At 48.2% G+C, this 12,435-nt stretch overlaps 1 protein-coding gene across 1 annotated transcript in view; it reads left to right on the top strand.

Moving 5' to 3' along the window:
• Positions 1-12,435, top strand: part of LOC131259126 (uncharacterized protein DDB_G0283357-like) — a 35,305-nt gene that overhangs the window by 8,616 nt on the left and 14,254 nt on the right. Inside the window, exons 2-3 of the mRNA XM_058260551.1 lie at positions 543-636; positions 4,154-4,235. Coding sequence (XP_058116534.1) covers positions 543-636; positions 4,154-4,235 — 176 coding nt within the window. The remainder of the gene's footprint in view (positions 1-542; positions 637-4,153; positions 4,236-12,435) is intronic.

Below are 12,435 nucleotides of genomic sequence, written 5' to 3' on the forward strand. Positions count from 1 at the left end.
GCGTCGCGTGGGGTTCGTCTCCTGGCGCTCGTTCGCGCTCGGTTGAAGTCTCTTTCGCAGGCGTTCTCTACACTGCGGGGCGCGCTGGAAGAAACTTTCTCCCTCACGGCAAAAGCAAGGCTCCGGCTTTGGCAGACCGGGTCCGGGATGTTCTCGTTACGTTTTTACGAGCGAACTGCGCCTCGCGCGTACCTTCCGTCTTAGCGAATGGTGGACGATGTCACACCCAGCAGTTTATTGCCAATGCACACACACTTTCGGGTGAAAGTTTTGCCCCACGTACCGTCCACCGTCTTGTTTGGTTCCGTCTCCGTTCTCCGGAACAGCGGATAGTTGTTCTACCGGACCGGTGCGGTCTGCGGAATCGGCTTAGAGGGTAGGACAGGTTTCACTCGCTATCCAAGGGAAAGTACTTTTGACATGAAAAATCAGATAATGTGCACGAGTTCTACTGGCCATATTCAAACGGGAGATATCTTGCAAACATATTTTGCCTTTTATGAAAAATCATCTAATTTTACTTTCCATTTTTCTCTTCACAGGGGAAGCCGATAAAGTTAAGACTCTGATCCGTCTGCGTGCGGAGCTCTCGCCCCTGTTCACCGGAAAGCGCAACGCGTCAAAATATGCCTGGGCGTAAGTATAGAACCAAAACCGGGTGGGAGAAAAACCTGCCACTGCTTTGGCCACCTGCGGCACACCGAGGAAGGAAAGAAGGGGAGCGCAAAGGGAACGCCTGGAAATAGTTCAGACGTTATTGGGAATACACATATATTTCATTTCGTTTCTCCGCATACTGTCGATACCGTTCGTTTTAATATGCCCGTTAGCCACCAAAATTCCACCCGTTAGGAAAAAGGGTGTGTTTGCTGGAGCGAGCGACTTCTTAACCGGTATTAACGATTCTTCCTAGGGGCCACGAACGATGAAGTAGATCACCGCGCAGCACGCAGCTCGAATATGGAAAATGTGGTGCGCGCGAGGGGTTTGGAAAGAAAACGGTAGATGCGACTTTTCCGCCCCGTTCCCCGAGGGGTGCGATTTGATGGAATTTTCTGTTTCTCCATTTCGGCCTTCGTTCGTTTCGTTCATTGTTTCAGGGCCGGGATCCGTGTTTAGTTAGCGGACGATGCCGACCGACTGTTCTGCGCCGAGGGCTCGATCAATTAGCGATGGATGGGGCTATTTCTCTTTTTTTTTCGTTTAATTTTCCCATTTTTGGGCCACAATTGAACAAACGGCGAATTTCTTTAAAGCGTTTTTTAGTTCCCTAGCTTGAGATCTATTCGTATTTCCATCTTTTTTATGCATTGGATTTGGTTTTCTGGGCCAGCTCTATTTAGCGAACATTATGTTCGTGTAATGCTATACCTGTTTATGCCTTTTTCCGGCCACAGAATCAGATGTTTTCGGATGAGCTGCGTTTCCGTTTACATTTATTTTCTCCATTTATTAGTCTAATGAAAAAGAAAAATTAGATGAAAAAGAAGTCTAAGACATTTGTAGAGTTTTTTGAGTGGAAAATTTTAAATGATGAAGGGTTTAAGCCAAACGCCCAGAAAAAAAGTCTATTTGCAATCTTCCATCTCTGTAAACTGTTCGAAATTGAGATTTTCAAAGATTAGACTCAAACCTTTCAAGATTAGATTCAAACCTATCTTTGCGCATGCCAAGCTCTCTATTCATCATGCTTGAGAGCATGTTTGCGGCAGACTCTTATTTTTTCTCCGTCCCATTTTGGAAAGTTTCCCTCAGAAAGAAACCGCACGGCCGGAACATAAAACTTGTCCCCACCGGTGGATGATTAAGCTCGCGCAAGACGGCTCCGGCATCCGCATCATAGACAAAAGAAGCCACAAAGTAGAAGAATGGTAACGCGACCAAACGAACGGGCAAAGTCAAAGTCTTCTAATCTCACTTTCAGCATACTCAGCATGGTGGTAAGCAGCATGGCGGGTTCGCAAAATGGCGAAGAATGTAGAAAGGGGAAAAAGGGAATGAAGGAAAGATAGAGAGGGAGAGAAAAAAAGAAACAAAACGAAGCGCAAAGTAACTGATGCAAACTGAGCCGAAAGCGATAAAAGTGAAATTCGCAACAAACATTCGCAGACAAAACAACCGAACGCAGGAGGAGTTAATATCGGAAGAGGCAGAAAATGATAATGAAGAAGTAAAGCAAACTCGCGCAGTCACACAGTCACGTACACATACACACAAACACACGGAGCTAATGATCGTCGAGCATATATGAGTGCAGAATTATGTTAACAAACGGGGCACGGTGGTATGCTGGAATGTAGGGAGCAGAAGAAAGGGTAAGCAAAGAAGAAAACAAGTGGTCTGCAGCGGGGGAGGGGGCTGAATGGTGAAGGAACAAAGTCAACAGTGCAATCCGTCAGACCACCACCATATTGTGCGACGGGTGCGAAGAAGAAGAGGATGCGATAAATAAACGGAACGGTCGCGACTCCTGGCGAAAACGACGACGACGACAACAATCAAGGGTTGCGCGTCCGTTGGCGCACACTATGCAAATCTTTGCCGCCCGTTGATCTCCTCCGACCGATGCTGGTGGATGCTTGATGCGATCTGTTTGTGTTGCTTTCGCCTTGATTCCTTCCAGCGCTTCTGTCATTCATCATCGTTGAGGTATCACTCGCTTGGTTTAAGCGACATTACTTGCCCTTGGTTTCGTTTTGAACGAGTGAAAGATGGCAATTTTGAATACTGATGTGAGGTTCAGTACAACATAGGAACAGGTGTTACGCGCTGAGACAAAATTTAATCTGATTGGATTTCTTCTTCTCGATAAATCAAGCGGACGTAGAAATAGTAGCTTGAGTAGCGATCTACAGATGACCTGAGGCTACAAAGTGCCGACGCGATGGCAGGTTATTGCACCGAGCTTACATCGATCGCATGAGGCTTCTGGGATGTCACTTATGCCCATCATACGATGGAAAACTTCGGCCGAGAAATCCGGGCAGTAATGGAAGCGTGCCGAACGGGGCGAGCTGCTTCTAAGCTAGCAGGTAGTCCGGTGAAAGTTCCCAGTCCGATCGGTGTGGCCGGATCCGGTGGCCACCCGTACACGCGCGCGCGCACACAACTACGAGGCGGGCACTAATCGAGAAGCCCATTCCGCCGGTTGGTCGCTCCGACATTCCGGCAAGGTCGTGGAGGTTCGAGCCGCAAGAAATCTAGCAGCGATCATTTGCGATGTCCATCCGTCCATCGGTGCGGGAACGGTCCGACGTGGGGGAGGGGTTAATTCAAAAGAAGCAAACATAAAACAACATACTTGAAAACGATCAACGATCGAAGCACGGTATGGGAGGGAGAGAGAGAGAGGAATGGCGAGAGGCAGGCAAGACGGTGGTTGGGAGGGCACAACATTAGAGACATTAGAGGCTGCTACTAGTAGTGTCAGCCAGCCCGGGTGCTAGTGTGTTAGTGCGGTGGTAAACACCGCGCAAAGGATCGAACGACTCGGGTTGGACTGAAGCGACGAACCCGGCCCCCGATCGGGCTGATAATTAGCGATGAAAACATTGGCGTGCCACTGACCATGTCCACAGCCGGAGATGGATGCCACTGTGGTGAGGGGAGGGGGGGGGGAGGGAGAGAGGAAAGCACAAAGACGACTGCGAAGAAGATCGACGCCGGAGGGGGGTTTCACTTTCTACTTTTTCCACACGTGCTCACACCGCTCCCCACGTTTCCGAGCAAACTTCTGCGCATTCGAGCATCGAGGTTCGTTCGCAAAAATTTGTTATTTTTAAATCGAAAAATCGTTACAGCTGCTGCACGAAAATACCACACCGTGCCACCTTCCCCCTCGGCTCGGGAGGGAAGTACGCTTCAGAGATTGATAGCAGGCCGTCCCACACTGCTTGCCGTTTTGGTTTTCTCGATCGTTAAATCATCATCCATCCAACCCAAGATGGCGCTGCTCGGGCGAAAGTGAACAATTTCCCAGCGTTCGTTCTTTTTTTTTCCTGCCGCTGTGGTCTTCTTTTGCTGGCGATTCCCACACGCGAGCTGGTGTTCATATCTTACCTGTTTTATCATGTTTTGCTTGTTGCTCTGTTTTGTTTACCATCAGTCATACTCGCCCTTATTCACCAAGCTATTCATTCTTTCTCTTTTGCAGCGTGGTGGAACGAGAACTCAGCGTGCCTTTACCGATTTCGAAAATCATTAAAAAATGGAACAATCTGCTGCAGGAGTACAAGGTGAGTTGTTTGGTTTTCTGTTCGGGCCGGATGGATAGCAGCTGGAGCATCGTGCTGGAGCTCGTGCTTACGGGGTTTCGTTTGTATTTTGGGAAAGTAGCATTCCACAGTGACTTCTTTCTCTGGGGCACGAATGAGTTGGATGCCATTTTGAGGTTTAGAAAAAAGAAGATTTGCAGGATGGAAAACTTCTATTATATTTTTCAATAAAATCCAACAGAAAAATGTTGGTTAAATCATTTTTATCTTATTATTTGGTCTCTTACTCTGAGGAATTTGAGAAGACACGCCTTCATAAAACACGTCGTGAGCCAGAAAAATTCAATTTTTCTTTCGTCAGGCGCCTTTGTTGCGTAGCTTAATTGCAAAAGGCAAAGGAGGGATGGTCATTCCTTTGTTTAATAATAAGTCCATCGCCGCAGGCGAAGAATGCGGGATGGCAGAATCTTCATATTGCGCTTTCTCTGATGCGATTCGTTTATTGTTGAATTCATCCGGCCCGTTGTCATGATCATCGCCTTCTTCATCTCGCTTGCTGTGGCTCGGATGACGTGAGCGATCCCAAGATTTGGTCATCATCTTTCTTGCGTGCTCGATGCAAACCGTGCACAGCACTTCGCTCGTTCGCGCTGGAAGTAATTGAAATTCCTTAATTGAAACACCCCGAACGAATTCAAAGTGGCCACGAGGCGGCGATAAAGAGGGAGAGAGAGAGCGAGACAAAGAGAACACTAGACCTTGGAGACCTCCGAAGCATCGCAGTGGCCGCGGGAGATTCCTTACACTCGATCGTGAAGGTTATGGGTCGGTTCGCTCGCTCGCATTGGTTATGACTACGGTTACGTTCCCTTCTGGTCAACCCTCCCAGAGAGAGGGAGAACCTGTCCCGATTCAAGCTCAAGGGGATGAACATCCGAGGGGGATGATCGCGTGCATGGCGCGGAGAAATTGTCGGGTACTTTCGTGCCGTGTCCTACTTTTTCGGTACACTCCGTCGCTACACGTGCAGCGCGTCTCAGCAGCACAAACCCTGCTAACATTCTTTCCGCTGGACGCTTCAACCCCTTTTTCTTATTGTTTCTTGTGGAGGCAAAGCAAAACAAAAATAAAACACACAAGAGCGGGAGAAAGAGAGGAAATCTCGCCAAGTTGCTCTGGTGGTCGGGGCCAGCACAAAACGGTAGATCCGGTGAAACGGAGAAAGAAGAACGGTACCGTGTGAGATCTGCACCCTTCCTGGTGACGATGGCCCATCTAGACAAGACCCCAAGCACTAAAGATCGCCGGGAGAAGATTGCCCCAACGGGAGGAGCATCCCCAGCATCGCCGTTCTCTCGATCGTTGGGGCGTCTGTTTTGTAGGTTAGTTTTCGTTCTGCTTTGCATCGGCCCCGGTACCGAGCGATGCTGGATACTTCATTCTGCTCTCCAGGCCGGGCCCGACTCGGTCAACGAGAAGTTAATGTAGGTTACCAGGAAACGTAGCTGGCCCCCAACTCCCCGGCTTGCCCGGTGCAGGTCCAGGGAAAAGGGTATCTGGCACGGCATTTATTTTGTATTTGAAACGGCGTTACACGTCCCATGTGGATGTGTTCAAAAACATTACGAGAAGCTTCGGATCGGAATGTCCCCAATATACGGTTTATGAAAAAGCTAGATAATGGAATTCTTTCTATATTATAATATGGTTTTTTTTGACAACATTATTCTGCTCTTCAATCTTGCTCGATTTATTTTTGCTTCCATCAGTTTCCCTCTATCAAATTCGGAAACCCCTCTTTTAAATGCGTACTACATCGAACGGTACAATCGCTCGAGTAACTTTGCCTCCGACGCGTCAGCTGATCGCGAGCGGCACGCCCGCCTAGCTGTACATTTTCGGAAGTGGAAGCTTGAAATGAAATTAATAATTAATAGGGGCTGAAATAAAACACACTTTAGCAATATAATTACATAAAGCGTAGTCCGTGCGCGTCCGGTCCGAACACGTCTAGCGCAGCGCTCCAGAGCCTACCGAGGCAAAAGAACTGAAGAACAGTTAGGCGACCGGCGTTAGGCGGCTTAGGGCTACGCACGTTCTTCCCGTGTTCCTTGAGCTTCGGGTGTATTTTTGTTTTTTACAAACCGGCAGCTGGGCTTCAAATTGAACCCATTATTCACGTCCTCACGATTGGGGCAGCTCGAGCATAGGTTTACATACCACACGAGTGGAAGTGCGTGAGCAATTAAAAACATTCCCCGTTTGCGTTTCGGTGGGGAAGCTATGTGTTGATTAGAATCTAGCATGGAATCGACGTCGGCGGTAGAATGGCACTGAAAATTAGTGCCAACCGTTCCAAAGGAACCGAAAGGAAGAGACAATAAATGAAGGAAGGAAAGAATTTTCGCAGAAAAGCAAGATCGTCCATCGCCGCACCCTTGGAAAAAAGGATGAGAATAAATTGCGAAAGCACAAGGAAAAAGAGAGCGAGACCAGTAGGTTGTGTTAAAGGGAAGTTAAATGCAATTAATTTAAAACCGAACCAACGCTAAAATCTGATAAACACACAGTCCTAGGGTCGTAGGCGAGCAACGTACTCGAGCATCTGCCACTTCTGGAGAAAATATATGTGTTTGAAGAAACCACTCAAAGTTCCTGCCGATGTGTGGGCTTCGCGTACAAGATTAGGAGAAAAAGGCATGTTGCTAGCGGAGGAAAAAAAGAGGATTGGTACAACATTAACGAGTAAAAAAACTATACTAAGCTGGCAGAAGCGAGCAGCGAGGAACAGCATAGAAATGAATGCCCAACGAAAGCTGAGCCTGAAGAAAGAATTCAAGTGGAAATAGAAAGCAGCAGAAGAAAGCAGAGAAAAAGAAAGCTTTTTTTTAATGTGAACCCCCCGCTTTTGCTCGCGGATGCCTTCCATTTCTCACATACAAACACACACATACATACATGTAAGTAGTGGCTCCACAGCTGTGCGGTTGCCTGCTGCAGGCACACATACCGTCCGTGTGTATGCGACACCGCGGTAAGCCAAGTGTTCGCGTGAGAGGAGAAGCTTTTGGGGGCCGCCGTCTGGAATGGGCTCCATCTGCGCTTCCTAGTTTCTAGAGGAGCATGCGGCCCTGCCTGACGACATAAAAGATCATCAAGACACCGTGGTGGGCTGGCGCAGTGTGGTGGTGTTGGTGGTGCCGGCGATCGACGGGGGCAAGATCGTAAAGGTCGATGTTAGGAGGAGGAGAAAGCGCAGAATTAATCCGTTTCGGATAAAGAAGAGAGCTGAACCGCTTTTCCCATCGCTGCGCGCTGCCAAAGTGGTGGGATTTTGCTGGCCTTTTTTTCACCCTCCCAACCCACGGTGCGCTGTATGTGTGCGCGTTGTATGTGGGGCTTCTGCTAGACCTTCTTTTGCCTTACAATCCATCTCGATTCTGGGGCATGCTGATGAGCTTTCGTGCTATGTTTCCGCTTCGTGTTTCGTGGAGTTCTGGCGGCAGGGACCGGGGGGGAATTTAAACCTCTTCAGCATAATCTGCAGCATCCACGGGATGTGTGTATGAGTCATATCACTTAAAATGGGTTCGAATCATCTTGTAAGCAAATTTAATCATTATATAAAATCTAGTTATAATTAGCGTTGACATTAATTGTTCTAAACTGTAACAGCTTAAAAACGATTTTGATTTATATTCAAACCAAAACATATAAACTTATTGGTCGGAAACCATCTCTAAATCGTGTAAGAATATGAACCAGAGATTTGGATTGTTTTATTTCTAACAAAACGGTCGTGCTGTGCAATCTATGTTCGATCAACGGTCGTTTGCGATGAAGCCTGCTCGGAAGGTACCGTTTGCGTCACGGTTTGATTGCGTCCAGCCGAACGTTATATGAAGCTCTCGGACCTTCCCGCACTTGCGGTCCTACCAGAACTACCGTTTGTCTGCAAAAGAAGCAAAAACAGAACGGTTGAATAGTAACAGTTCCATCCAAGCGTGTCATCGGGATGGAATCTGCACATCCATGGGCCTCGTTCGTATCGTGAGGTCCGAACGATGACGAGCTAGAATTTGAAGCCGTCAGGGCTTCAGCTGTCTTGTCCCGAAAAAGGAAATCCTGCTTGAGGTTAAGAATTTCTAGTTAGATATTTGTTTCCATACTTCAATCGTTGAGGTAGAGCGTTATTCGAAACATCAGAATTCCCGGAGGCCTTGAGATACTGGAACTGCAGGTCCCGGGCTATGCTGTGTACATTGACGATTCCCTATCGGCTCGCTATCCTCGCTCTACGCACAGACTTCTGTTGCTTGTTACGGTCGTAACGGGTTCGGGAACAGCAGAATCACGTGCTTCGATGAACACGTGTACCTGAAACCGGTGGAGCGAACGGAGAATGAGAGATCCAATAAAACTAACAGCGTCGAGCGTCCAGCACAGGTCCAGTTCTAAGCCGTTGGGCCCTTTTGGGGATTCGCGCGTTCTCCGGTTTGGTTCTCACAAACCCCCTTCCCCACGGGACCGCCGGACCAGTCGTCCGGACCTAGACTCGGAACTCTCACCGAACGCGCCTGCCTTCGGGAGTCCATCCTCAGTCGTTTGGTCGACGTCGCGTCACCCAAGCGTTACGAGAGTAGGTCAAACGGGCAAGCGAAGCAGCATGTGTTCCAGGAAGCCTATTCTAAAGTAACGGATTCTCCCGCCAACTCCGGCCCTTTTACACCCCGCTGTCTCCCAGCTTGCCCGAGTCGAAGAATGCCGTCAGCTTCAGCAACTGGTACATTACCTGGCACGTTTACTCTTTCGCGGGCGCAAAGAAGCTGGAGTGGATGGAAATGGAATGGAAAACTTCCTGCATGGGTTTTGTCTCCGCGTATCGAGAGGGTCGCTTTCAGACGAGGAGTTTTCTTCGATCTGGCAGTTGCGTAGGCGAGTGAATAACTAAGTAAAGATCAGGCTTCAAAGTTAGCATCTACTGTGTTCCTACCTAGGAATTGTAGCTGTGGTAAAGGATTTTTCCCTGGTAGCTTACGGTCAATTCTGAACGCATAGAATAGTTCACAATAGATCGTTTGGGTTTTGCTGCATCAGAGATAAATGAAGGGTTGGGTTTGCTGTCAGATGATCATTTAGTATCGTTTCTTTTTTCCACGAATAGCTGAGGTCGGTTCTTGAACGTTACCTCTAGATGAGCAACGAGCTTAACTCTAGCTTATCAAATCGTGAGAATGTCTTCCTCAAAGCCCATCCGAAAAGTTGTATAGTTCATTGTGATGAGTATTCCTTGACTTCTGTGAAAGCATTGCCTACTCTATAACCTAAAACATGGTTTTATGACCCTCTTCCTGTATTTCGCTGGTAACGTCCGCTGTCTTCTTAAAAGCGTTCCCGACTTTTAAGGTTGCATGTGGCCTGTGAGTGGTTCACCTGCTTTCTCAAAAGCTAGAAACTGTGTACGCAAACCTCGCGTGCTGGCCTGAAACTAACGGGCATCGAAGTAGATTAATGTAGCACGCTGATTTTCGTGTCGAGGTTTTGTTTAACGTTTACCAAACCCTACGCTTGCTTCGTGGTGAGGCTGCTTTCTTCCAACCTAATGTTTGCCTTCCGGACGGAAATCGGAGCATACCAAACGGGGTTCGGTTGAGGTGTTGAACCCAGTTGGCGAGATTAAACGTTAGAAGATGCTTAATGTAGCGAAATTGTTTCCGGTTGGCAGGGGCAATAAAGTAAGAGGGTTGGGGAGCAACAAACATCGATAGCACCCACTGGTTGAGTGATGTACCCTATTTGTTTTGACCCTATATCGTACGCCCGACATACATACAGCATGTCTGACGTTGTTGTTTTCGGGTGTAGAAAATTACCAATCGTTCGTCGAAATCGGAAGACGTCTTTTCCATCTTTTCACTACCTGTCCCGATGTTAGATAGAATCGTACTACTTCACCCAGGTGAGTGGTGTCTGCTTCGACTCGGATGTTTCTAACGGACGTCCTCGCTAGTTCTCCCCTGGCGGGCATCTGGTACGGGAGCCAAAAGGGTTCGCGGAACGCACCCGCTAAGTGTCGTTTCTGGTTCACCGTTTGACACGGGACAAAGTGTCGCATGTTCCGATGCCATTTGGGGCCCGGTATCTCGCCGATCGCCATCGTCGTTCTTTGATAGGGAACGTTTTAAGTTCTATCGCTCGCTGGATGGCGTTGATAATGGGGCCGGTGAAGGGAAAACGTGCTAGTGTACCAACATTAGTAGGCATTCGATAACGTACCAGAGCGCCTCGTTGCGTAGTCGGAGTCTGGAGCATTAACTATCGCTCGTTGTAATCGAGAAGTCCACGGGACAGATGTTCCATCGGGCCCGTGCAGCGACGATAGGCACGTTCCGGTAGTTCCGGCTGCCCGGGAGTGGCGATGTTGCGTCGCTAATTATAACTTTTATCGCTCACCGTACGGCATATAGCAGCCCACTTCTCGCCGGAAAGCGGAAGCGTTTGCAAAACCCTTCTCCGTCTTGAGGTTTGATTATTTTCCCCCGGTGCCTCAAAAAGGTCGGTTGAAATTTGATGGAGAAAAATCATAATCGGAATCGATGTTTCTTCCTCGTTCGAAACGCGTTTTTGTGCGATGCTATTTGTTTGTTTATGCAACGAGCTACTGGCGAGGGCTCGTAATCATTATGATCAGCGTCCACATCGGGCGCATCTGCGAAAGTGGATATAGATTATCTTCTTTTTGTTACCTTTCCGCGCGCATACGTTAATCCGCCCCGGGTGGAAAAACATCCAAACCACCATCTTCTTTTGGAAAGCGCCACTCTACGGCGCCACCATCTTTTCACCCTCGATTCGAGCCGATCGGCTCTGCCCTCATCCCCGCGCATCCCTTGGCCGGCAAAGGTCCGGTGGGTTGCGGCTGAGGCGCAGGGTAGGCACGATGCTTTTATCGACCGTGCAAACCATAAACATTTTCTTACCGCACCTGCGCTCGCCTCACACCGGTCGATGAAAGTGTTTTTCCTTTTGAGGTACACGGTTCGGTTTCGGAGTTTTTCCAACTTGAGTTACGAATGCAGCTTTGCCGGAGTGCTTAAGCATTTCAATCATACTCCTCCACTGGGCGCTATTTTTGGGGCTCAAATTTGATTTTCTGAACGTTCCACTGGACGGTCTTTGCCCTTCGTGCATGCTTGGATTCTTTTTAGTTTGCATTCTGTTGTCACCATTGTTTTTGTTTCCAGTGGTGAACTTTTTAGCAAACGGTCCGAAAATATTGCCTTCTTACCGTCGTCGCTGACGGAACCTTGAAAAGGTTGTTAGTTTTTCTGGCTGAAAAACTGAAACACACAGCAAAAGTAAACTTGGTTTCAAGACGAACAAAAACCCCTTGCAAAACCTAACGGGGCAACACACAAAATTTTGAGTTGCCAAGGGGAGGTTAAAAAATGTTTTCGGCAAAGTTTTCAAAATTCTATGCCCAAATTAAGCATCACAATCTCACCACCGTGCCCTTGGTAGTTCCCTTTGCGCGCTGTTTGCACTTCTCGTGAGAAAAAAAACGCTCTGAAGAATCGTGGGCTTAAAACTGGGCTGCTCAGGAAATAAAAAAGAAATGTTGTGCGGTGAGGTGCTCCATTTTCCCAAAATACGCACCGCAACTGGGAAAGCTGGAGGGATTTTGAAAAAATAGTCAGCGATCACGAACAAACGAAAAAATCTTTCCACCATAAACGCAATGTCCACGGCTCGCGCAAAAAACACGCAAGCTAAGCACGTAGAAGCACAAGACGCTTGGAAAAAAGGGCGAAAAGAAAAGAAAAAAAGAAAAAAACTAGAGCCACCCTTAGTGCGCGTTCGATGTGTGTGCGATCGAGGCGGGGGGATTCTCCGTTATATGCCGCGCGAGTTCCGTCCGCCGACGGGGTGTTCTCGTTTTGCCGAACGCTGACGCACCGCATCGTCTACCCCCGGGAAACGGAGCTTCCGAGTCGGGGTGCGTGATGCTGGAACGTGTCTTAGAACGAGACAAAAAATAAGCCAAACGGTCTGATCCACCCGTCGTCACCTGTTTCCCCAACGGTTCCCTTCACCGGCTGATTGCTTAAAGCCAAGAAAGCTTTCTTTTCGGAGAACCGCGGATTTCGTTCTCTTCGGAATGGAGAGTGTCCAATGTTCTCATCGCTTTGAAAAGAAGGAGGCAGTCTTCTCTCTTCTTGGA

Source organism: Anopheles coustani, chromosome 3 (assembly GCF_943734705.1).
Source record: "Anopheles coustani chromosome 3, idAnoCousDA_361_x.2, whole genome shotgun sequence".
Classification (NCBI taxonomy): Eukaryota; Metazoa; Arthropoda; class Insecta; order Diptera; family Culicidae; genus Anopheles; species Anopheles coustani.